General features: G+C 37.7%; 2 protein-coding genes across 4 annotated transcripts in view; one reads left to right on the top strand and one right to left on the bottom strand.

The window, feature by feature from the left end:
* The window catches only part of LOC150080638 (solute carrier family 25 member 3-like), a 111,049-nt gene extending 95,302 nt beyond the window's left edge, over positions 1-15,747 (bottom strand). Inside the window, exons 1-3 of one of the 2 annotated variants that reach the window (XM_090381816.1) lie at positions 15,647-15,747; positions 15,409-15,553; positions 9,372-9,496 (exon numbers count right to left, since the gene is read on the bottom strand). In XM_090381816.1, coding sequence (XP_090237942.1) covers positions 9,372-9,496; positions 15,409-15,547 — 264 coding nt within the window. In that variant the 5' untranslated portion in view covers positions 15,548-15,553; positions 15,647-15,747. Of the gene's footprint in view, positions 1-9,371; positions 9,497-15,408; positions 15,612-15,646 lie in introns of those variants that run through there. The other variant, XM_090381817.1, reaches the window with a different exon arrangement.
* Positions 15,748-20,947: 5,200 nt separating this feature from the next.
* IleRS (Isoleucyl-tRNA synthetase) overlaps positions 20,948-27,643 on the top strand; it is a 430,056-nt gene continuing 423,360 nt past the window's right edge. Inside the window, exon 1 of one of the 2 annotated variants that reach the window (XM_090381523.1) lies at positions 20,948-20,978. The gene's annotated coding sequence lies outside the window, so the exon portion shown is untranslated. Of the gene's footprint in view, positions 20,979-21,022; positions 21,175-27,643 lie in introns of those variants that run through there. The other variant, XM_090381522.1, reaches the window with a different exon arrangement.

The raw sequence follows: 27,643 nt of genomic DNA, 5'->3' as shown, positions 1-27,643 counted from the left end.
TATTTTGATTAAGAAGTCCCTCCAGTCCAGCTCACATTCCTAATATGAGGAGAATTAGTAAACAAAGTGAGTCTCCCACCGCAACACCTCTTAATCATCCTAATCCGTCTCCCTCGCACGTGTCTCATCCAGGAAATAATGTTGGTAGTGCTGGACTGCTTAATTATTTGAGAGGTGGTGCTGGGAGTTTCTTCCAAAATATCAGGGATACTTCATCCCATGTCATGCATAGTGTTCAACAGTAAGTTTATTTTCTCAAGTTCAGTGCTGTTAAATACTATTCTGTACGTTGTAGTTAATTGATTCTTAAATTTTGTTCAGTGTAATGGTAGTTGTTTTGACCAAAATTTCCATTGGTTCTCAACACTTGCTACCCGGGAGTCTAAAACGCTGATGGAACTCTTATTTGGGTGTCACTCCAGTCAATTAGACCCAATTTGGGCGAAGTCCGGACGGTCTGTGACAGCAAAATCCTCTGCTTGCACCTTCGGGATGGTGGGACTGTTAGTAATCCTGGGTATAACCTCCATGCACAAGCACACTGTGGGTGACCACCCAGGTGTGAACCAACATAAGCAGGGGTCGAGGTGTGGCACCCACACCACATGGAGGAATTCCGCTCCCTCCATGTGGTGTGGGTTGCTTATTGGAGGCTTGAAGTGGTGGAACCCATGTTTAGTCTCCAGAGCTAAGTTCCAGTCAACCCTTCCCCATCTCTTCCATCATGCAGTATGACTGATGACTTTTGAGGTTATGATGAACATCATGGCGCGATCCAATTTTCCTTACGTTTCGAGGGTACAGCTCTAAAATGGTGTTCGCAGGACGGCCGCTAGTTAGTACACAGGACCGAACCTATTGGTAACTCTCTAGGAGGCTTCCAGATCAGCTAGTATATAATATTGCTACCTCTATTCTGCCAGATAGTGACTGGGGGGGGGAGTCCAAGTAGTGTGTATGCGGCGAGCATTGTCGAGGCCACGTTATGTCAAGGATCTGGGTATATTCTTACCATGTGTATGACATATTTAAAAATTTCATTACTTCATACAGTATGTCCCACCCACTTTTTCTTACTATTAAATATAGCATGAATTGTCAAACGAATACAGTAAGCTTATCTGCAAAAAGATCTAAACCTCCCAAACACTTTTAATTCATTTCACAAATATACGTGGTCTCAATTCTAATCTCAACGATGTCCATTTCCACTTGCAGTCTGCCAAACCCCATATACTTTTTCTGACAGAATCTCAGTTATCGGCTGATTCAACTACTGCTCATCTCAGTTTCCCAAATTATTCGCTGTACAATTCCTTTCACCTCAAAGCTGGTATTTGTGCATATGTCTGTTCCGATATTCCCTGTCAGAGACTTGGTAATTTGGAATCTCCTCTTTTCAATCTTCTCTGGCTTAAAATCTCTTTACCTCATTGTATCAAATTCATCTGTTATCTCTACCATTCTCCCAACTCCACTTGGAGCTCTTTGACTTTCTCTCTTTGCAACTTGACTTTCTCAAGTCCAACTTTCCTAACAGTGAGGTAATTTTCCTTGGTGATTTTAATGTTCGCGACTCCAGCTGGCTTCCATTTTCTAGTCACAACAACCCAGCTGGTCGAGATGCTGAGGCTTTTGCTATTACAAATGGCCTTGCACAGATTGTTCATTTACCTACAAGAATAGCGGAAATCCTAACCATACAGCCAACACGCTTGATCTTTTTCTCACAACCAACCCTTCTAGGTACACAGTCGAAGTGAGTGGTCCCTTTAGGCACCTCAGATCACAACTTGGCGATTGTCTCTTCTCAAAATGGAGCCTTTATCTCATGGCTATTCCCAACCTCTTATTGTTTGGCAACTTGATGGTAGATAGCTCTCTGTCTTCTAACTTCTCCACTAATGGCAGTGTCTCCCAAGGTTCGGTTCTTTCCCCCACTCTTTTCCTCTTGTATATTAATGACCTTCTTCCATTGACTGGAAATCCTATCCATAGTTTTACCGATGATAGCACATTGCATTCCGATTTCCATTTGGAGAAGCCTTGTCCTGCTCAATCAGCTTCAGCTTCTCGAAAATCTGCTACCAATTCCTTAAATGCCGATCTCCAGAAAAAAAAAATCTCTCAAGTCATCCCATTTTGCATTACAAGAATGCAAAATGGGATGACCTGAGAGATTTATTTTCTTATTTTCCTTAGTCAGATTACTGTTTCAAAACTTCTGATATCAACGTTTTTTTCAGATCGTGTAAGTGAAATTATTCTTGCAGGAATGGAATCCTTTATCCCACACTCCACTTTAAAATCTCATCATTTATTTAAACCTTGGTTTTTCAATAAATGTGCTAAGGCTGTTCAAGAGAAGAACGTTGCATATCGTAATTGCCTTGTTTCTAATTCTTCAGTTTCATTTTCTGCCTACACCAAAGCTCGCAACAATTGTAAAGTAGTTATTAATCAGTCCAAACTAGAATTTGAACAGGCTAAGAGTAGAAAACTTGCTTCTTGCCCTAATGGTAGCCGGGCATTCTGGTCTCTTGCCAAAGCTATTGACCGCAACTTTTGCCCATCTCTGCTCCCACCTCTGTCCAAACCAGATGGTTCTGTTGTCACTTCAGCCATGGATAAAGCTGACCTGTTAGCATCCCATTTTACTTCCAATTCATGTATCAATGATCTTGGTAAAACACTTCCCACCATTCCCAACATACTCCATTCAATGCCTCCTGTAGTCTTCCATCAAAAGGATATCAGAAGGATTTTGATGAATCTTGATGCAAAGAGAGCTACAGGTCCTGATGGTATTTCTCCACTTGTTCTCAAAACCTGTGCTCCTGAACTTACTCCAGTTCTTTGCCGCCTTTTTTCACTTTCTTATTCCAAAGGTATTTTTCCTTCTGCTTGGAAATTTGCTCATATCCAGTCAGTTACTTAGAAGGGTGACAAATCCCTCCCATCCAGTTATCGTCCCATTGCAATTACTTCTACTCTTTCTAAAATAATGGAGAAATCAATTAATTACCAAATCTTAAACTAACTAGAAACCTTCTGTCTGATCAACGATCACAAGTATGGATTCCGTCAGTGTCGATCCACTGGTAATATTCTGGCTTATGTTACCCATTTATGGATTAATTCAATGGAAAAGTTCGGTGAAACACAAGCAGTTGCTCTTGACATCTCAAAGGCTTTCAATCGTGTTTGGCATAAAGGTCTTCTAAACAAGCTTCCATCCTATGGTTTGCCAACTGTTTTTTGTAATTGGTTATCCAGTTTTCTTCTGATCGTTCACTGAGCGTGATGGTAAATGGCTCTCTGTCTTCTAACTTCTCTAATAATGCTGGTGTCCCCCCAAGGGTCAGTTCTTACCCCCACTCTTTTCCTCTTGTATATTAATGACCTTCTTCCATTGACTGGAAATCCTATCCATAGAAATCTGATGATAGCACATTGCATTCTGCTTTCCATTTTGAGAAGCCTTGTCCTGCTCAATCAGCTTCAACTTCTCGAAAATCTGCTACCAATTCCTTAAATGCCGATCTCCAGATAATTCTTCAGTGGGGCAAAGACAACTTAGTTGATTTCAATCCTTCTAAAACTCAGTCTTGTATTATATCTAGCAAAAAGGATTCTTCTGCTGTTATGCTTATCTTTGGTGACACTTGGATTTCTAGGCAAGAAGATATATCTCTTTTGGGGATTACCCTGACTTCTAATCTCTCTTGGCAAAGCACATTACAAATATTGCTTCCTCTGCATCTAAAAAACTTGGTTTTCTCTTTCACTCTCGGCGTTACTTTTCTTCCAAACAGCTGTTCACTCTTTACAAATCACAAATCCACCCTACCATAGAATATTGTTCCCACATCTGAGGCGGTGCCCCCAAAACCTCTCTCAGGCTTCTTGATTCCATTCAGAAGAGGGCAGTTAGGTTAATTAATGATTCATCTCTAACAGTCTCTCCACTCGCTGTCTCATAGACATACTGTTTCTGCTGCATGCCTCTTCTACAGATATTTCCATGGGCACTGTTCTTCTGAATTGGCTTCTATAATTCCCGCTCTCTCTTTTAAAACAGTCCGAACATGTGCTGCCACCAGCCAACATCCATTTACTGTGGAACTTCAAACTCACAGAACCAACTTTTCATCTTCCTCGTTTATTCATTTAACTGCCGTTTTCTGGAACAATCTTCCTTCATATGTATTTCCTGAAAATTACAGTTTACAAAAGTTCAAGTCCAATGTCAACAAATATCTTCTTTCGCCTTCTCAACCTCAAACCCAAGCACGGTACTAAGTACTATAGGTTCTAATACCTCTCAAGCCGACTGGGCTAGCCATGTGGGTAAAGTGCCTGCCTGGCAACCCAAAGGTCGCAGGTTCGAATTCCACCTCGGGCTTGGATCAAAGTACTACAAAAACCTTGGGAGGTGCATTATGGCCACAGAAGTAGATGAGTTAACAACTACCAAAAAAAAAAAAAAAAACCTCTCGTGTTTGTGGTTTACATTAAAAAAAAAAAAAAAGTATAGCAAGACGATAGTCAAGTCAAAATTAACGCTGACTCGCACTGCAGCTGCCTCAAGGTTTGTTTTTAATGGGAGTGGTGTGGAAGGTATTTGAGCACTGATTATCAATGCCACACCTCCATGCGCCTGATTGTTAGGGTTTGTACAACACGATCTTGCCGATGAATTATATAGCTCCAGAGAGAAACAGTTATATGTGGGGTCAGATTGGTTTCCCTGAAGGCAGAAAGTGATAGGATCATATTGTTTAAATGTAAGCATTATTTGGGCTTAGTAGAACCGTGGATTTGTTTCGCTCAGATTTCCCTTTCCCCGTCTTTGCAAAGTATGGTTTTCCCGTGTCCATATCCTCATCAGCAAATAGTTCTAGTACGTGCTCATTTTGCTGTGAGTTACGTTCTAAGTCCATGCAATGTGTTGGTTTGCATCAGGAGAGGTAGTTACTTTAGTGTTTTGCTGTGGGGAGACATCTGGTTGTACAATAATTGGAGTATTTATGGCTTTACTTTGTTGGTTGGCGTTTGGTTTACTGGTACAGTGGTCAAATACAGACCTTGCCCACTGAGACAGCGATTCGCTTGGCGGTATTGTTACCACCCTTTGGGTTGCAATTGATATGTCTTTTTGTTGCTTGAGCATAGGTTGGTTTATTATTATTCAGGGCTGGTAAAGATATTTTGGCCTCTTAATAGGTGACATTGTGTTCAGTTTTGTATCGTTGTATGTGTTTTTCACATTTCCAAAGGGGACACTCCTTAGAAAATGCTGGATCTGCTTCTCTGCAGTTTGGACAACTAGGTGTTGTATCTGTGCATTCAGTGTTTGTGTGCGCGCAGTGGACCCACATGTGGCACAGGCAGCTCCTCCTCTGCAGACTGTCTCTGAGTGCCCAAACTTCTGGCACTTGTAGCAATGTAAAGGATTTGGAATGTACTCTCTAACACTGCAATTAAGATAACCTGCTTTGATTGCTGTTGGTGGTTTAGGGTTATCGAAAGTGAGTATTATGTTCCGAGTGGGAACTAGTATGCCATTTTTCTTTGTCATTATTCTTCTAACATTGATTACGCTTTGATCTTGTAATTCCTGTTTTAACTCTTCATCTGACACATTCATGAGGTCCCATTCGGTGATGACACCTCTTGACGTGTTCAGGGAATGTGTGGTGAAATGGTAATGGAAGTTCCACCGAAAGTTTTTAGTTTTAGTAGTTGCTCAGACTGTCAAGCAGTGGCAACTTCAACCAGTAAGTCTCCTGATCTTAAGCAACAAACTGTCTTGGGGGTACCTATTATGCTTTCTAGGCATTTTTGCACTAGAAATGGCGATAGTTTGCCATTTCAGTGAATGATAAGAAAGGTTGGAGTTCTAATTTTGGCTACATCAGTCTTTTGACATTTAGCTGCAACAAAATCAGGCTCCGACTGTTTTCACCCTGTAAGGGCCTCATTCATGCACCCAGTGGATTTCTGAGTCTTAGGATCTGTTTGCTCCATTTCGCCCAGGAAAGGAGAGCTTTTCCCCTCCAGGTTACCGGCCCTGCCACGTGGAGGCAGAAGCAGTACCACCTTTGTGATCAAGCGGTAGTGGGTTAGTAATAAAACAATAAATGGAAGGAAGAAAGAAAGAAGGTTACTTTTCCTTCTGATCTAGTAAAGTGCTTTCTTTACTGAATGAATTGAGTGTTAATGTAAAGCTGAAAATAAGAAAGCAATTTTATTTCACCAAGAAAGAGCACTAATTTACTGGCAGAGACACTTGATCACAAAATCGCTTGGCACCTGGGGCTGAATGCTGATAGGATTCTTCCTCTTGCTCAGATTAAGAACCTGAGGGGGCATAGATTCAAATTGAGGAAAGACAGTTGTAGAATAAATGTGCAGAAATTTGCCTTTAGCCAGCAGGTAGTAGATTGGTGGAACAGACTTCCATCTTTTGTTGTGGAAGTTGATAGCCTAAATAAATTTAAGGCTGAGCTAGACAGGTATTTGGAACGAATGGGAGGGTTTTTTTTTTTTTTTTTAGCTGATGCTGCATAAGCTTGCTTTCTTGCATCATATGCTTCTACTAATGCTAATATATTCAAAAAAACTTAAATGGCTGCTTGGTAAATATGACAACATTAAGGACATAGCTGATTTTTAGCCTGTTTAAAAAAAAAATCATAACGTCTATGGTTATCAAAGTGAAGTGGACAATCCATCCATAATCCCGTGGTAGATGCCGTATAATAATATAAAAAATACTAGTAGAGTAGCAGACTGTACCATACAAGTATGCACTATAATACTTGTTACCATACTGAAATGCAAGTGCTATGGCATATGTCATTTCTCATACTCTGATAATGTTCAAACTGATATTTATATCAGAAACAGTTAAAATGGGAGGCACTCCGATTCTCTCATTTTCCATTTCATGTACTCTTTCCACAAACAAGCTCATCTTGTCCTTGGAAAATTTATAATTTTTCCAGGTTCAAATTTATTCTCCATTTTGTTTTTTTGTTTTGTTTTTTTCACTATTCCACTAGAACCTTTTTCTGTCTAGTTGCTGTGAATTTACATTGTTGGTTACTGTACCTGGACTGCGAGATTTATTGCAAACTGTTAAAAAAATATAATTATTTTTCATTCAATTCTCTTCATTCCAGAGTTACTTTAAATATTCCTGTTCAATTATCCCATGCATGTATACATATTGGTCCACCCCAAACTGGATATCTGATGGGAAAATAAACTAATAACTGAATCAACTGAGAAATATTTAAAAATGCTCACACTTTAAACACACTTGTAAGTTCCATTTTGGATGATCAACCAGGCCTTACTTGACCAGCAGATAGTTTAAAAATTTCACTAATTCAGAAATATGTTAAGTTATCAGACAGTGCTAATTTCAACATGTTTAGAGGCAAGCTATATTGAATCAGGTTTACTACAAAAACTATTACAAGCAAATACCATACCAAAGTTTTTAAGCACAATCAAAATTCCAGTATCTAAACAAATTTTATTTATCAAATTTAATTATACAGCACTTTTTCATGAATTTAATTTAAAAACTGCAAAAAAAAAAAAAAAAGTGGCAAGATAAATATACATGGAGTATTTGAAATTTTTCTGGTCTGCCACATATATTTCACTATTCGAAATTAAAAACATTTATATGCATACAACCCAATGTTTACCGTAATGCCTTATTTTTTTAAAAAAGCCATGCAGTAATGATATGCCCTTTTAGGTGCATTCACAAATGTGTAGTGCCAATATCTTCACCATCTGCCTACATACAACAATCCTACTCCCAGTGCACAAATTTCCATGAAATTTTATATTTGGGCCTTCTAAAAAAATTGGTCAAGATTGGATTTGGAATGGATCTGAACTTTCTCAGGCACTAACCAGAATGCACTTAAAATGTGGTACTCTCTATATATAATTGGAAATGTTTTTGATGTCTGGACATCACTCAATATGAAGAAGTCAGATTGACATTTTAAGTGCATTCTGGTTAGTGCCTGGGAAAGTTCAGATCCATTCCAAAATCCTTCCCTCTTCCCAACCCCCACAGAAATCTATATATAGATTCGGATTTCTGGGAAATTTTTCACCATGTTTTGATTATTCCTGGAAAGATTTTAAACCAAATATGAATTTCTCCCAATCCAAAAGAAATTTTTTTTTGTCACTGAGGTAATTTTAGTTCCACCTCCCAATTTCACATTCCCCACCACTTCCCAGTCCCCTACAGAAACAAAAAAGATCAGCACCTCTGATCTCTTTCAGAACTAAGAGACACAGTAAGTGTCAATCATACAATACCAGTTTAGAAGATGAATTCAAACAAGGTCATAATCAGCAAAGAAGAAGCCAGATCTAGATGAGCCCCTGGCTGTGCTCAACCACAGAAAACATGGAAGCTATCTCCACGACCTGTTTTAGAAAGACAGACACAAGAAACTTATCCTGTTATTGATAACAAAGAAGTGAATATGAAAAAAAAAAAAACTTTCACTAAAAGAAACCAAAAGAAGGAGAGGGCAAATTGTGCAATGACAATGCTTATGATATTTGTGTAAGATTCAAACATGTGTAAGCCCATCAACGATAATGGATGGATTAAACTTGGATTTAAAACAGCAGTCTGTGGGAGTGGCATCATGAAGGATGTCTTCACCACTAAAAAGTTGCCTTGAAATTTCAAAGGAAGGAAGCCAAAAAACTGATAGGTAAATCCATTATGGGTGAATATTATTCCTTCTTGTTAGTAAAATTTCATGAACAATTAAAAGGTCAAACAAAGTAGGAAACTCTCCAGAAAAAGGAATCCCTTCTTGCATCGTAATTCGTTAGTTGCAAGCCTTGGGTAACTAACCGTGCAAACACATCAACACTAAGTTATGAATTGTCACACATCCTATTCTCCAGGTAAAACCCTTATCCATTCCCTCATTGGAAAAAAAAAAATTTTAAAGGGTGACATTTTAGGTTGGTTGGTTGGTTATTAGGATTTTTATGGCGCATCAGCATCTAAGGTTATAGTGCACCAAGACATTTTAGGACAAATGATTTATGCAGCTGAGAAATCATAAGGGAACCATGACAATAGTTTCTATCTAAGAGGTCTAAAAAAGATGAGGAAATGCTGCATAAAATGTGTACCCCTAATGCAGGTGACCATGCCAAATAAAAATGAATTCATTTCTAATTACTTCATTCTCTCTATGGTCGGCCAGTATAAAATACTCATTATATGTTCCAAAGAGTCAATCTCAAGCATCATTCCTTTTGAATGCATTAGTTGATATTCAGTATTTAAATGAATAGATCTTTACCTGTATGCGGCACTTCACCAAATCTAATGGTACAACTGCAGTATGTGTTATTCCACAACTAAGTACTCCACCAAATCCACAAAGAGCATAATATTTTAGTGACCCATACTCACAACTGTATGTCTCTGCAAAAAACAAAGTATTAAAAGTATTACAGATTTTCAAAATTACAACAGCATTTTGAGCAAGTCACACATATAAAAACTGCTTCAATTAGAGACCTACTCCACAATTAAAGAAAATAAATTCAAAAATAATTTTAATCATTTCCTTAATGTCAAATGAGTTGATTCACAATATAACACACAAGTTCTACAAAAGTGCTTTTGGGTTATACACAATAAATATTTATAATTGTCAAAATTATCTGCAATGAGAAGAAGAAAATTGCTAATTTCTACAACTATTACTTTCCTGCAAGGAAATATTCAGAACTCAATAGCTCTATTTCAGAGAAATCATAATTTACAAGGATAACATTCAATAAAAAGAATGTTAATTTTCAGTTTCTGATCACTATTAAAAAAAAAAAAAAAATACGTCTCCTAGAAACAAATATTATTTTTATAAAGTGATAACTAAAATTAATAAAAAATGTATTAATATCAAATGCTGTCTCATAATAAATAATTAAATTAATTACAATCCCATATCTAATATAATTATAATCACATAACTCGATGAACTAGCTAAGTTTATATAAACTGACTCTCCGTGTGTGCGTGATGAAAAGAAAGGATGAAAATTAATTTTAAATTAATGAAATCCCTTTGAAAAAAAAAAAAAAAAAAAACTGTTTTGCATCAATTCATCAAGATTGACAAAATTAAAACATCTGAAAGATTAAAACTAATGTCTTGAGAATCTATCTTTTGAATGCTATCTTTAGTTAGAAGCATTTTAGTACTCAGTGAGCATTCAGTTCACACAGGCTATGAAAAAAACCATATATGGCTTGGTTCTTATCTTGCAAAAATTCCACCAATAAGCAAGCCTTATATTGGTTGAGGAATTTTGTCAGAACCATTCAAATACTAATGCCTCATATACCAATAACTTTAATTTGAATGTAACCTGATTAAAACTTATGCATGATTAATTAAGGTGACTACCCATTTTCTCCAAAAGTTAATCAGATGAGGTTTAATCAAATTATAACTGGAAAGGACATTACATGGTTTCTATCCACATATGGATAATAGGGTAAATTATATAAAGTACAACCCATATAAGAAATTCCTACATAAGAAGTTTCCCCCTATACTAGGTTTGGTTTCTTAATTCCCATTATCAACTCTATACAAACTTCTTACGCAGGAAAATTATACATTACGTATTATTTTCCTGCATAAGTTTCCTGTGTAAAAAGCTTTCCCACGTAAGAAGTACGCCATAAAGAATACACAAAGCATATCATTATAATGATGTTTTCCCACTTAACATGTTTTTTAAATATAGAAATTCTTTATTTTTATATTAAGGAAATTAAACAATATAAACATTTTGGTAATCGAACAAGTTAGCGCATAGCATCATTTTAGTTTGTAGTAAATCACAAAAGTAGATAAAATGGCACTGTTTTTGCTACATCTCATATTTTGAATGCCTCCACAAGTTGCCCTGATATTGCACTACCTCGAAGAGGCAACGCTTCACCAGTGAAGAAGCCTAATGGGCTAAGATTTAGTACTCGGTGCACCCTCTCTACACTCGCCGACACGGCAGTGATTGACGGGTGCTGACTCCGCCCAGTGTCACGTGTTCTCCTGAACATAAGGACACATGTGGCACGCGTGCCACGCCGTGCGTGTCACCCGTGTTATGAATTTCACTATTAGAAATGTCACGTGGTGTTAATACTTGATTAGCATATTATTTAATTTTATCAATGCGTAATTATAAAACAAAAAAAGAAAGGTTGTTTGGTTTTGGAAAAGGCTAAATAATACGTATATTGGGGGTGTGGGGGCTTCTGCCCCCACAGAAATGGGGGGTCAATTGTTAGTGACTTACTCTTTGGTTTCCCTTCCTTGGTTGAGACAGATGTCTGTTGTATTGGGTGATTTTTTTTTTTTTTTTTTCCTGCGAAATATTAGTTCGAAAATGTTGGGTTGTTTTGAAAATATAATTCGATTGATGAGGTGAGTGGTTTTCTGTCGTTTTAGCATTTCTGTTGGGCAGCAGCAATTTTCAGTGTTGCACGTGGTGTTAATTTTTTTTTTTTTATATTTTAGATCAGTGATTATTAGATTGCTTGTGATTAATTTTTTGCTTTGCCTTCTTACTCTTCAACTGATGGTTTATTCCTGCAAAATATTAGTGCGAAAGTGTTGGATAGTTTAGAAAACATAATTCGAATGATAAGGTGCGTGATTTCTGTCCTTTTAGCATTTCTGTTGACGGGCATAGCAATTTTCAGTGTTGCACGTGGTGTTAATTTTTGTTACAAATTATACTAATTACTTGTTTTTTCATGTTCGGGTCAATTTTTTTTTCAGTGTTGCACGTGGTGTTAATTTTTTTTTTTTATATTTTAGATCAGTGATTATTAGATTGCTTGTGATTAATTTTTTGCTTTGCCTTCTTACTCTTCAACTGATGATTTATTCCTGCAAAATATTAGTGCGAAAGTGTTGGACAGTTTAGAAAACATAATTCGAATGATAAGGTGCGTGATTTCTGTCCTTTTAGCATTTCTGTTGACGGGCATAGCAATTTTCAGTGTTGCACGTAGTGTTAATTTTTGTTACAAATAATACTAATTACTTGTTTTTTCATGTTCGGGCAGAAAGGCAGGGGATCGGGATCCCAGTCTAGTAATGTACGGGCGAGAAGAATCAAGGGTTGCACGTGGTGCGAATTTTTTTAAACAAACAAAAAAAAAAAAGAAAAGCTGTTTGGTTTTGGAAAAGGCTGAATAATATGTATATTGGGGGTGTAGAGGCAGAAGCCCCCACAGAAACAGGGGTCTGGGGGCAGAGCCCCCAGAAAAAAAAAATAATGATCCCCCTATTTGCGCTAAAAATAATTGCCCTAAAAATAATAATCCCCCTATTTAAATTTCCTTAAAAATTACTGTTTTATTTTTTATTTTTTTTCCTTTTCAGCCAATCTCATTGTTAATACTTGTAAAATATAGCTTAGAAAAACGTGCATTTTTGTTTGTTTTATTTTTAATAATTGTTCATTTGCCGTTCCTTTTCTTTCGCGAAAATTACCTTCCACCCCCTTTTTTTTCCTTTTCGGTTGTATCGGACTTATTCAAATGTCACGTGATATTTTTTGATCCACGAAAACCGTGTTTTTGTAACTTGAACTTTTGAAATTATTGGATTTATCCTGTTTTCAGCCGCCGTATTTGTTGCTGTGCCACCCGCGTGTCACCTAGTACCGTTTGCCGAGGAGAATAGCGGGAACGCAGTGAGTGGGCGGAGTCACAATCTGTCAATCACTGCTTTCCCCCCTCTTCTCCTCGCCGCCATTTTGAAGGGTGCACCATCAACTAAATCTTAACCGACTAATGCTACTTATTCTCGGTGGATACCACCACCCTCGAGTGGTGGTGGTATCTGCCATTACTTATTCTCGGAATACTGAGATGTTACTTATTCTTGGAGGATACCACTGCCCCAATCCTGGGTGGAGATAAGTCTTCTCCACTGGCGAAGTGCTGCTTATTCGGGGGTAGTACAATATCATTGCAACTCATTGTGAAGGCATTCACAATATGAGATGTAACAAAAATGATGCCATTCTACCTACTTCAATGATTTACTATGAACTAAAATGATGCTATGCACTAACTTGTTCAATTAGTAAATTTTCCGTAGTCTGAGGATTTCAGCAAAAAAACCTTTTTAGTATAAACATTTCAATATAATGGAAGTGACATATTGCAATTGTTTTTATCAATATCTATAACTGGATACGCCAACCACACAGTTCTGAATTACTTAGTGGATTGTTGCTCTGTCTTATTGTAATTGTGACCTTTTATGGTATGTTTAAATTCAAGGAGCTCATTCTTCCAACTTGGTATGAGTTTAATGAACAGAATGTTAAACAATTAGAAATCCTCAGTTTAAAAATGTTACCTATAGGCAGAATAAAATACTGGATTTATAAATTCTGAAATCATACTTAAAAAGGATCTTTAACTTATGTATGTGTATCTTTTCATTTTTATTTGTGTAGTTAATATTTCATACCCTTAGGCCATTTTCCCTCATAAGAAGTTCTGAACCTCCACTCACTTGGAAAACTTCTTAATGTTTCTACTCCATGTGGTCATCTTATTCTTTTCTTTCTTTTCGCAGTTTTATTTCTAATGGGTGTAGTGAGTGCTAGTTGCTTTGCACTGCTCATACTACCCTCTATAATGTTTTTATTTTCTGTTAATTTCATTCTTTCTTTTTGGCAGTAGTCTGGTCTAGAGGTGAGTGCTTAAGCACTTCTGCTCTTCTTGCTGTTACTGCATTAGGGCCTCCATGACATGATTTTATTGCTTCGTTGGGCTGACATTTTAGTTAATGTCTGTCTCCATCCATTGCAGTAATTTGCATTACATTCAAAATGCAGTACTGTTCACGGCTGTTGTATCCTGGGCCCCTCTGACAAGATTGGATGCAATGTTCGTCTGTTCTTGTTCCTCTTTTTGTTTGTCTCATATCTATTTTCTTTTGTGGTTGGTTTATTGTGTCATTTTAGTGATATTTCACATTTGTTGGCCTGTGTTATATCAAGTCAGCACTAATCTAAATTTATTATTTACTGCCTTATAATTTTGGCTATATTTGCCCTATACTTGATTTTTTTCAAAATTTTTTTCAACACATATCTTCCATTTCCACTTTTGTCTTCGTTATTTATTCATTTGTTTATTTTTTTCTCATTTTCTGCTTTTTTTTTTATATACATTTCTATATTTTATTTCTATGTATATATTTATATATATTGCTCCTATATACACAACATGATGGATATTGCTTATGCAGTCACTTACTTCATGGTCATCTTATTCTTTTCTCTTTCATTCTTTCTCCTAACATTATTTTTATATACACACGGCAATAATGCTGGCTCTCAGTCTTCAGTTCAAAACTGGATTACCAAGCAGAGTTTATCTTCATTTGCAGAATTAGTTGAGCCAAAAACATTGAGATATATTTTTTTTGTTATACTTTGTACTTTTCTGATAGTTTTTTTTTTTCCCCTGCAACCAATACCATGCATTGGGGCCCCACTGCTGTCCTGTCCAAAACAGAAAAAAAATTTGAATAAAACTGTTTTTTAGCTACATTTTACGTGTCAGTATATTACTTCACTTAATTTTCAGAATTTATTTTTAATTTTTATATTTACAGAATTTAATATATATATTTTTTTATATTGTATTGATAAAGGTTTTAAATACAGGTTTACCGTTGTATTGTTAATTTTTATCCCAGAGGCTCACATCAGGTGAGTATGGGCATGGCGCACTCAGGGTCCTGAGCTGGATATCATCATTGTTCTCTTTCTTGGTGATTTCCTTCTACTTCTGATACACCCCCCTCACTCTCTCTCAGGGTAACTCAGAATTTTTTTTTTTTTTTTTTTTTTTTGGCTGGTGCAGCAAACACCTCAGGCTTTTTTGCACCATAACACACGTGATTATTTTGCGGGATGATTAATATGGCCCTGATCACAAGTCTATTTTCTACGGAGGGCATTTTGCTCAGGTTCAGTTGTTCGCCTGAAACAACTGGTTATATCTTCTGGTCTTCATAATATTTTGGATCTGCCATGCACAAGCTGTAATACTGAACAATGGGTTATTCTACTGCTGCAATATAGCCCAGAAATCATTCACGTAATATTTTAAAAGTAATATTTTAGCAACAGCCTATTATCATTAATTAGTATAAGCATCTTCAATAATAGATATTTGATGGATTGCAAAACGATCGCAAAAAACTAAGAGTGCATTTACTTAGTAAAAGGCTACCTTAAATACATAAAATATATTATTTGAATTATTTTATCATTAGAAAAGTACCTGTGTTAGCAGCCGCTACAGTTCGTTGCGGAAGTAAAGGCTTTTCATCTACTTTTGTATCTAAAGGCAGTGATCCTTTCGCAGCTTCACATGAAACCGTAAATGGATTCTTCAGGGATTCCAAAGGTAGTTTAAACATTTTTAACTGTTAAACAAAAACAACTAAGTATAAATACCTATACAAAGCATGCAAAATAAAAATCACGCATAAGAAAACCAGATAATATAAGATATATACATATATTTAAAGATGGCGAAAGCCGAAAAATTTAACCCCACTACTCCTCTACACCAAAATCACAGAGGCCAGCGAGGACAACTGCGCCGACTTTAACACACAACCGGAAAAATAAACACTAGAGACCTCAAACGGAAGGAATCATCAGTGTTATTTTCATCACTGTTATTATACAGTACAGTATTTTGTTATCATATTAAAGCTTGCTCCGATATAAAATATGAATCTGATCGATAAAAATTCAGTAATGAGGATTATAGATACCATGAGTGATCACTGAATTATGACCACCTAATACTTCGTAGGTCCTCCTTTTGCCTTCAGTAGAGCAGCTATCCGACGTGGCATTGATTCAACAAGATGTCGGAAGCGTTTCGGAGGTATGGCCAACCAAGATGTGTAATGCGGCCAGCATTGCAGGTATGGCCAACCAAGCTCTGTATGACGCGGCCAGCAATAGAAGTATGGAAGTGATTGGTATATCGGATCCTAATATGCCTTTCCATAGTGTCCCACAAGTGCACTATGGGATTGATATCGGCGGAGTTCGGAGGCCAATCAATATGCTGGAAGTCAGAACTGTGTTCCTCAAACCGTTCCTGCACAACAAGTGCCCGATGGCTCGGCGCATTGTCATCTTGGAAGATACCATCACCATTCAGGAAAAAAATGTAATATAGCGGGGAGTACAGAGTCACCAAAAGGTTGACGATAGCGGAGAACACTGATACGTTGTTCCACATACACCAGGGGTCCAAGTTCCTGCCAGTGAAACATGCCACACACCATACAACTGCCTTCACCGGCCTGCACTTTTGATACAAGGCCTGATGGATCAAGAGCCTCATGTTGTTAACGCCACATTCGTACACGACCATCCACGGTGTGGAGTAAATAACGTGACTCATCCGACCAGCACACCTTCTTCCAGTCTTCTAACGTCCAACTTGCATGCTCTTTGCACCAGGCGAGTCTTTTACGCCGATGAACCTTGGTTAGGAGAGGATGCCGTAGAGGTCATCTACTGGTATAGCCAATGCGTGTGACGCATAGTCATGGCAGATATTGTACCCAGTTGGCCCATGTTGTATTGGGTAGTCAACTCTTCAACAGTGCTACGCCTGTACAAGTCGTCGGGTCCGGCGCTCGCCTCTAACTTCAACCTTTCGTTGACCTTTGCAGTTTTGCCATCGGGTCGTTGTTTGACCATTTTGACGACAGTCCTGGTACGCTTTCACAACGGCGACTCTTGAGCACCCCACCAGTTCATCCGTTTGGAAAATGGAGGCACCAGCTCGTTAAGCTCCCACAATCTGTCTTTTATCAAAGTCCACTAAATCCTTCCTTTTACCCATCACGCTCGGAATTTTATTAACTACTGACACCTTATCTATGTTACGTAGGTCAACTAACTGCTCACTCTCGTACCTTATTTGGTCAACAGGTCGCATTCACTTTTCATAAGGGTGGTCATAATTCAGTGATCACTCAGTTTATATTAAATTTTGACATTGACATTGACATTTAACATTGACAAATGTAAAGTACTTATGGGAAACAGTAACCCCAGAGCAACGTATCAACTCTGCGGTACTACACTGACAGTGGTGGAGAATGAAAAGGACCTGGGGGTAATTGTGCAGGCAGATATGAAGTTCTCTGAGCAGTGCAGACGAGCTGCAAGAGTAGCTCATGGTGTGTTGTGAATGATATACAGGAATTTTTCTAGCAGGGATAAGGAGGTGATTATTCCCTTGTATAAGGCAATGGTTAGGCCACATCTTGAGTACTGTATACAGGTCTGGAGGCCTCATTTCAAGAAGGATGTAGAACTGCTGGAACGGGTATAGAGAAGGGCAACAAGATTAGTGAATGGAACAAAGGGTTGCTCTTACGAAGAAAGGCTTAAGTTTTGCAAATTACAGAGTCTGGAGACTAGGCACCGGCGAGGTGATCTGATAGAGGTGTATAAGGCTTTGAATGGTTTGAGCATGCTCAATGCCAATGGGATTCTTCATCTTGCTCAGAATAATCACCTCAGAGGGCATAAATTCAAATTGAGGAAGGACGGATGTCGGATAGATGTGCGGAAATTTGCCTTTGGCCAGCGGGTGGTTGGTTGGTGGAACCGACTTCCATCACTTGTTGTAGAAGTTGATAGCCTAAACAAATTTAAAGCTCAACTGGACAGGTATTTGGAACGAACAGATGGGTGAAATGGGAGTGGGTTTTTTTTTTTTTTTTTTTGGCTGATGCTGAATAAGCTTGCTTTCTTGCATCATATGCCTCTACTAATGCTAATGCTAAATCTATCCATCATACTCTACAGTGCACTGAAATCAAAAGAAATTAATTAAAGAATCATTTAGGAAAATATATCCAAGCTAGATAAGACGATGATACCTCCCGCGCAGCTCCTCTCGAAGGTCAAAATATAATTTTGAAAATTTGCGAATTTTTTTTTTTTTTTTTCTTAATCCAGAAGATTAGTGAAATCAAATACAAAAGGATATTCTGTTTAATTGTACCGACAGATACAATTTAATTGTAGTCCACATACGATGGACTACAGTTAAATAGAACAAGGATGATTTTACGGGCTTCTTTTCGTCAGCCGGGCCCGTATCTCGTCAGGACCTAAAAAGTTCAGTAACTGGGAAAAAAAAAAAAAAAAAAAAGACATAGACGTTGAATAGCTCGTAATGTCCCAAGTCATCCAAGTGGGGTTTGTGATAGCAGCCAGAGTGGACGACAGCCAATATGTGAGCGGTGTGCGTCCGGATAATTTTTTGAATTATGCTGGCAACCCTGCATATTTCGCCAATGTGATCAGATATTTCTCTGAACCATGATTTTAATCATTGAAAATATCATTATATTACAATAACATTATATTAAGGAAATATGTTTGATGAAAATGCAGATGTAGCCGTTATATTGAGAATTTGATGTGTGGGTAAGTAGGCAGAGAAGTTTTATGCCTGTATTTGGTTGCTTGTAAAGTTTTCGAGGATCATGGATTTGCTGCATGAGAATTCATGGTCAAAAAATCTGCATATTAGTCAATAACACTACTATACATTATAAAATCAGTGTCTGCATTACGTTTTATATCCAATCATTGTCCCAGGAGCACACATCTGGTGAGTATGAGCTTGGCGCACCAGAGTCCTGAGCTGGATACAATCATTCTTCTCTTTCTCAGTGATTTCCTTCTCTCTCTCTCTCTCTCTCTCTCTCTCTCTCTCTCTCTCTCTCTCTCTCTCTCTCTCTCTCTCTCTCTCTCTCTCTCTCTCTCTCTCTCTCTCTCTCTCTCTCTCTCTCTCTCTCTCTCTCCCTCTCAGGGTAATTCAAAAAAAAATTTTTTGGCTGGTGCATCATAAGCCTCAGGCTTCCTTGCACCGTATGGCTAATAACAATAATAAGGAAGGAACGTCGTCACCAAGAACCTAATAACTTCTGCTGCCATCTTGGAAAAAATCAAACAGGGTGTAAGCGATCAACTACAAATAACGACGAATGTGGTCAATATGAAACCAGAGGAGGAGGAGGAATAGCATACTACGGAACCAGAAGAGGAAGAGCAAGAAGAAATACAACAAAGAATAGCCGAAGTGGAAGGAGACGAATTCATGATATCCAGAAGAGAAGACGAGTGGAAGAAGGCCCCTAAAAGAATTCGAAGGAATGAATCTGACAAGAATCCCACTTGATACATAAGCAGAAGCCAAATAAAATCCTGTGGAGAGTAACAGACCACCTAAATCGGCAAATAATACCACATTACCTTGACACGATAGTGCAACGCTGGAGGCTATCGACACAGCCGTATAGTCTGCTACCATAGCAGCCACTAGGATTAATGGAAAAGAAACTAGAGACCAGCAGCAGAAGAACCGAAAACAGAAGGAACAGCCAGCTTGGGAAAGAAGGCTTCAACAGAAGTAGAAGAATGAAGAGTCAAGATAGGTCAGTTGATCCAGTACCAATAGGGTAAATGAAGTGAGAAATTGATTGGAATAGTGAAGAGCGTCCCCAAGAGAGAGAGAGACAACGTCCACAGCAAACATGAAACCAGAAATCAGAGAATAGGAGGATACTTGGACACACTGAAGCAGAACCTCCTCGCACTCAGTAAGAGACTACGCCGATACAAAGAGAGATACCAGAGGAAAATAAACAACCGAATCTTCGATGAAGACCAAAGAGACTACTATAGGAAACTGGGAGAAGATTTAAAAGCAGGAAATCGCTCACCCGAGAAGAATACGATCGAGAAGTTCTGGGGGAAATAACGAACCCCAGGCAGTACTAGAGACCCCAACTCCTGAACACCTGTAAGGTAATCAGAGATTTCCTCGACTAACAGTAACACCAGACATTACGACCACCTTGTGTACCAGATAGCAATACCCGTCATGGAGTGAATCCCCCAATTAGGGAGAAATAATATAAGAGCAACAATAATAATAACAATGCATATTAATTGGTTTCCATAGCCCATGGTTTACATAGGCTTTCCGAACATTTTGGAAGGATTTTTGCGAGGTTAAAGAAAAGAGAGAAATAAGAAATAAATTTGATAATGTTTAAAAAAAAAAAAAAAAAGACCTTCGATTTCATGTAATAATATTTCAAGGAAAATAGATGATTTTATTAATGACAATAAGAAGGAACTAACATTTCAAGTAGAAGTCTGGAAGGCCCAATTTTTAAATTTAGCCTGATCACTTTGATGTGGTGTGCATTAAGTACTAAAGCAACTCTGGCTACGAGCGTCATTATGTGTCTGTAATTCCGTAAAAAAAATTCTTTGGTCAGTTTGCTCTTTGCGGAACGAAAATCTCGAGCCTTCTGTCTGAAAAAAAAAAAAAATAAAAATTAAATGACAATAATAAAAAACATGTAATTCTCTCCTAAGCTAACTCAGCTCACAGAATAGTAAGATATGTTACTACTCGATGACGCAACTAAACCCATAAAAATACTCATATTATTACGGATTCAAACTCAGACCTTTTTCTTTTGATGTTGAAGGACAATTTCATAAGTAATAAACTCAGTAAAGAAAATTAAAAGAGAAACAAACTGAAAAATCATGCATGGATAGCCCACAAATGAATAATCTACACGAGGGTTAATTAATATTTTATATTATTTTTATAAAGAGAAGTTGTTACGTAACTGTGTTTTTGGCATGAAATTTAACAGCCTTTTTGTATATCCGTCTCTGATATGAACTTGAAATGTGATTAAGTCACCTTAATCCGAATTTCTAAAATTCATTTTTGATTATGTGGCGCTGAAGTTAATAACGTGGTTGTACAGAACGGTACGTTATTGCTGTCCTGTTGTATGATTTACCCTATGTGATTGCATCATATATCTATACATTTTTTTGGTTTGGTCGTTACGACAATGAAATGAAACTGTGTTTTTCGTTGTATATGACGTTTAAATGTACTTTTGTTTATCGTAAGTCGTCTTATTTAATTAGACCGTGAGCACACATTTTCCGCAATTGTATGGTACGTAACTTATGCCGGTTCAAGCGTCAAATTATTTGAATTAGCTTAGTAAATTTTAGATAGCACTTGCTTTGATTGTGTGTGAAAAAATAAAAACAGCACCTTTATATCTGCTACTGTTATAACATTCCATCGACCTTTAATTTATATTTTTGATATTCGGATATTGCTGATTCTCCGCAACTAGTTTGAAGTCACATCTTTCTTTCCGGTGTGAACGGTGATGCGATGTCGAACCACGTGCTGAAATATCCCACATTGACAACCAGATGTGGCTTGAAGTTTAACTTTGGAGTGTGCGAGATGGAGTTATAGTGCTGTACCAAGTGTTAAGGAAGGTTTGGACAAATTATTGGAAGGATGGAAAAAATGAAATTTTTTTTTTTTTAGCTGGTGCTATTGTATGAGCTTTGCTTTCTTGCATCATATTTCTAATACTAATACTGTATGTATACTAGCAGCATAATATAACGATCAACAGAAGCAAAAGTAAAAGATTTGGTGGAACATAGAGGTATAGGGCTAAACCAGGGGTGTGAGTGCCCAGACAATGAATCTGTCCAGCGTATAGTGTGGTCTGCTGCAAAAAAATGTATTGCCCATTTTGCACCATGTTGCCCATAGCTCAGAAAACCAGGCTGCTGTAATAATTCAATATGTATGCAAATGTAAACCCTTCAGGCTTTGGCTGTCTACAAAATAAACAGAAATTATTTATCTATTTAATTGGTATCTATCATGGGTGCAACACTTCCTCAGTAGAAGAGAGTATTTGTTGCACCATATAAATTCTACAGCTGTATTACTGCAGTGAGACCCATCACATCCAGTTGGCCACAAATTAAAATGTGCAGTGATTGCAGTTGAATTCTATAATGTAAATACAATACAAAGAAACAGTAACACTACCCAAAACTCATTTTCCTTCCATGATGGTAGGATGATCCCCAATTTTGTGATGGTGATATTGCAAAGACAGCAGTCACTAAAGAAGTGGTAAGAAAATACCATCAAAAATTTGACCCCCATTATGTCCATATTTCCAATTCAGAAGTAAACATAATACTAACATAGGTTTTGAATGCTTTATTCTGTTCAAACAACATGGTTTACTTACACATCTCAAGAAATACCTTAGATGCCGAATAACGTGGGTGAAAACATAATGAAAAGTGATGAAATAATGTGATTAAGAGGTCTTAAAGAAATAAATTATATCAGCAGAATTACTAGATGGTATTAGTAATGACAAAATTATATAATGAAGTAAACATATATATATATATATATCATCAGCAAACAAAACTACGTTCTTCATTTGTTCATTCCTTTTAATGATTCTTCTGACTGGCTCCTACCCTTACTATGAGGAGACAGGTTGCCTTGTGTACAAAATTAAACATAGTGTTTGGGTGTCCAACCCCAATTCCTAGCTTTTAGTGGGGAAACTCAGTAAAGGCATGGGAGGGAAAGTGGATAGTTGGCATCTGAAAAAAAAAATGATAAATTGCAATAGATGCAGTGAAAGGAAGGACCTGTATATAAAAGATATCTCGAGTAGAAATTGAATGTAATAATACTGGAGGGGGGATATATTACAGAAGGATAATTGAGCAGGCATCTGTTGGGAAAAAATCACAAGGTAAACATTGGAGCGGGCACTACACTCCATGTGTGTACGCCACTGCGACTGCTGCCACATTCAAGAAAAGCTGCAGCCAACCCAGCTGAACTGATCACAGACAGGATGCATGTTCCATTTGATTAAATTCATGGAAGTGAGAGGGGGATGCAGCCAGGAGTGTTCTGGCATATAAGGAAGTGTTAATAAGAAGAGGGATTGGACTGTTAACATTCATATATGAATTCAAACACAAATGTGCAACAGCCTCACAACAGCAATTAACATAAATTGTGTGTGCCGACCGGGCTAGCCGGGTGGGTAAAGTGCCTGCCTGGCAACCCAAAGGTTGTGGGCTCGAATCCCGCCTTGGGCTTGGATCAGAGTAGTGCAAAAACCTTAGGAGGTGCATTATGGCCACAGAAGCCGATGCGACAACAAATAACAAAAAAAAAAAAAAAAAAACATAAATTGTTGTTCTAGTAAGTATAAATTATTGTTATTTTTCCCCTTTCTTTTCTTGTGTGGATTGGGAAAGGGAATAGAAGTTGTTTGATGGTAGAAGTATGCTAGATCCACACCTTAAAGGAAGCTGCCAGCTGAGATTATTAGATGTTAGAGTATCATTAGTAGTGGATTTATTCCACTCACACTAATCAGCATCTGCTTAGTACGATGAGTTGCACATGAAGACAATGTAGTGTTACTTCTGGAGCAAACCAGGAGGGTTTGCACCAGGAGGGTAAAATAATTTGTCATTAACCACCCTGCCAACCTTTGTATCATTTGCAGACTTGGACATTGATCCTGATATGCCTTCATCAATATCATGGATAAATATAGAAAACAACAGTGGGCCCAAAACCGAATCCTGAGGGGCTCCACTAATAACATTAGTCCACAAAGAGCAGTGTCCATTGATTACCACTGTCTTCTCCCACTCAACAATCCTTTTATTCTTAGCAGCAACTTGCCCTTAATGCTATACTGCTCCAATTTGTACAGCAGTATCAAAAACTTTCCTGTAATCCAAGTATATGATATCAAAATTATTTTTGCATCCAGTTCTTTTGTGACCACATCGTAGTATCCAATCAAATTTGTCAGACAAGACTTTCCCTTAACAAACCCATGCTGTGTCTGAATTATTGCTGCAGTCTTGTCTGGATGATCCTGCAATGCATCTTTAACCAGTGACCCCATTATTTTTACCCCAAACAGAAGTTAAATTAAGAGGGTAATTACTCATGTCACCCTTTGATCTCCCTTTGTGAATTAGCATTAGCATTAGTAGAGGCATTTGATGCAAGAAAGCAAGCTTATGCAGCATCAGCCAAAAAAAAAAAAATAAATAAATAAAAAATAACCACTTCCACTTCACCCCTCTGTTTGTTCGAAATACCTGTCCAGCTGAGCCTTAAACTTATTTAGGCTATCAACTTCCACGACAAGGGATGGAAGTCTGTTCCACCAACCAACCACCCACTGGCTAAAGGCAAATTTCCTCATGTCTATCCTACATCTGTCTTTCCTCAATTTGAATATATGTCCTCTCAGGTGATTATTCTGAGCAAGAGGAAGAATCCCATCAGCATTGAGCATGCTCGAACCATTCAAGGCTTTATACACCTCTATCAGATCACCTCGCTGGTGCCTAGTCTCCAGACACTGTAATTTGCAAAACTTAAGCCTTTCTTCATAAGAGCACCCCTTTGTTCCATTCACCAATCTTGTTGCCCTTCTCTGTACTCGTTCCAGCATCTCTACACCCTTCTTGAAATGAGGCCTCGAGACCTGTATACAGTACTCTAGGTGTGGCCTGACCATTGCCTTATACAAGGGAATAATCGCCTCCTTGTCCCTGCTAGAAAAATTCCTATATATCATCGACAATACACCATGAGCTACTCTTGCAGCCCATCTGCACTGCTCAGAAAACTTCATATCTGCCTGCACAACCACCCCCAGGTCCCTTTCATTCTCTACCACTGTCAGTGTAGTACCACAGAGTTGATACGTTGCTCTGGGGTTGCTGTTTCCCATATGTAGTACTTTACATTTGTCAATGTTGTTGCAGTAGCATAGTGTCAGTAGTGTCCTTTACAACCCTGCCAACCTTCGTATCGTTTGCAAACTTGGACATTAAGCTTGATATACCATCATCAATATCATTTATAAATACAGAAAACAATAATGGACCCAATACTGAACCCTGAGGGACTCCACTAATAACATTAGTCCACGATGAGCAGTGTCCATTGATTACCACTGTCTTCTCTATTCTCTCTCCACTCTCTATTAGGGATACATTTGCACATCTCCAGTCTGTGGGGACCTCCCCTGAATCCAAGGATGCTCTCATAATTATGGCTAAGGGTTTGCTTACTTCCTTTGCTGCCTCCTTTAATATAATTGGATAGATCTGATCCATCCCAGGTGCCTATATTTTTTCTCTTCCACTTTTCTCTTAGTTATTACAAAATCACATAGCTCCCTGTTACAGTTTGATAAACATCTGGCATCCACTTCCCTAAAGAATTCCTCATGTGTGAATGTAGATGCAGAATACTCATTCATTTTTTCAGCAACCTGAGCAGAAAAAATGCTCAGGTTGCTCGAATCATCAGTGTCATGTGGTCCAATTTGATTCATCCCCTTCCTTGTAATGTTTACATAAATACAAATCTTTGCATCCTTTGCTAAAATTTTCACGTAATCTGCCTTTGCTTGCCTAATTTCCTTTGTAACTTGATTACTGACTAATTTATATCTACCATAGGCTTCTATATTTGCCTGATAATTTATGTGCATCCTGTGAATATTTTTTGTGCCACGAGCTTCATTAGTTCATCTGATATCCATTTAGGCCTATACCTTGAAGAGTATTTCTTAGTTGTTATGAAAAGCCTAGTAGCTTCTATGATTAATTCTTTGAATGCTTCCCATTTAGAAATTGCTCACGGTAACATCATCAGTTGGTCACACTGTATAGAATTAAAAACTATCTGAGACTGCTCTAGTCACCTTTACAAAAGCAAAAACTCTTCCCTTCACCCTTGATGGCAGTTATTTCTTTAAGTAAATTCCACATCAATATCACTGCCACTTAGTGGTTCTTTTATCTGCAGATTATTAATGCACGAATAATCACTGCTGATAATACTGGTCTGCATCAATTTCCTCCCTGAAATAATTTCGACAGATTCTCATAGGAAATATGTTCAAAAATTCATTATATGTACTTAAAAAGTTCTCATCACCCTCAGTTTTTAAATATTATAGGTTAATGATCGAAAACCAAGACCTGTATTTGGCTTATTCATCTTTTCCATCTATTTTATCTATTTATTTTTTTCTAGAACATTTAGGGATTTCTAGAATATTCAGGAGATTTCTCATTAAAGAATGTTCCAAAACATTCTAGAATATTGTTACATGTGGAAGAAAGGTCGGGTTGTTTCTGAAAGGTTCTAGAAGTTTCTATGGAGTTCTCTAGGCACATTGTGAGTTTTCTAGAAACTTCTCTACTGGTATATATATACAAGTGGGTTCTGCACCAAGCAAGTATTTTCGTATTTCAAAAAGTGTATGTGTTTCAGAGAGTGAGTGGTGAACAAGTGTTTTAATTTGTTGTTTGTTTGTAAACGTGTTGTGTGCATAACTGTAAATCGTGAACTGTGTTTGAATTATAAATAAAAATCTACAATTTCTTAATTGTGTTCTTATGTGCGGGTACCTCAACTGTACATGAAATATGTTGGGTTCTTGCCGAAATAAGCCTGATAGCTTTTGCTACATTTGCAGAGAAATAGTATTAAAATCACAGCGAAGCTACTGTCACAACTTGTGAGAAAAGCCTATGAACTCTATTTTGTATAAGGTCAGAGATGAAGTTAAAAGTGTGGGCTCCAATGATTTCCTGTAGCTCATGTTCAAAGACATTAACAGGCTGGCTTAGAGGTAGTCATAAATCAATGTCTTTTGCTGTTCTGATGATATGGTGGGAACTTCAAAACCACATAAACGATTGTTACTTTTGCATGACCAATATGTCTGGCTTTTCTGGCAAATCCAAGCATAAAGTAGAGTATCGCAACGTACCTTCTGCTCTAAGGCCGGTTCCTTACGATGACACAGTGCCAAAGCCACCAGAAACTTATGGACTTGACTCTGATTCAGGATTGTAAAAGGAGTCTCCAGAAGATTCAAAACCCAAAATGAGTACAGATCCAAACTTTTCAACTCTTGATACTGAAATAATCACTCAGGCAGAATTGAATGATTTGGTCAGAGATTTGACCTCGCCAAAACCAAGACTCAATTACTAAGATCACAGCTTCAGCAGAAGAATTTTCTTGAAAAGGGTGTCAAGGTGTCTTTTTATAGGAAGAGGCAATATAACACGATGACCTGTTACTCCGTGGATGGTGCTTTGGTTTATTGTAACAATGTCCAGGAATTAATGAAAGGATGAAAGTGTTACATCTGGAGCACATCCGTAAGCAGTGAGGCTTTTCATTGGTTCGTCAAAGGTCAGCCTGAAATCAGTTTTACTCCACAATGGAAATAAGTTTCATCTAAACCATTGACCAATACAGTTTATATGAGGGAAACATATATGAGAACCTACAGGTTCCTTTTCAAAAAATATGCTATCAAGAATACAAATGGAATATCTGAGCCAACTTAAAAGTGGTAGCTTTGCCGACTGGGTTGCAAGGTAGATGCAATACTAAATACTGCTGCTTTTTATTCGAGTGGGACAGCCGAGTGATGGATTGCTATTACAGGTTAAGAAAATAGCCAGACCATTCAGAAATTACATCAGGCCAGAAAAAATGTAGCACA

Source organism: Mastigoproctus giganteus, chromosome 9 (genome assembly GCF_048544385.1).
Source record: "Mastigoproctus giganteus isolate SK-2022 chromosome 9, ASM4854438v1, whole genome shotgun sequence".
Taxonomy (NCBI): Eukaryota; Metazoa; Arthropoda; class Arachnida; order Uropygi; family Thelyphonidae; genus Mastigoproctus; species Mastigoproctus giganteus.
The sequence above is the reverse complement of the archived record's forward strand: the minus strand, read 5'-3'. Positions and strand labels throughout refer to the sequence as shown.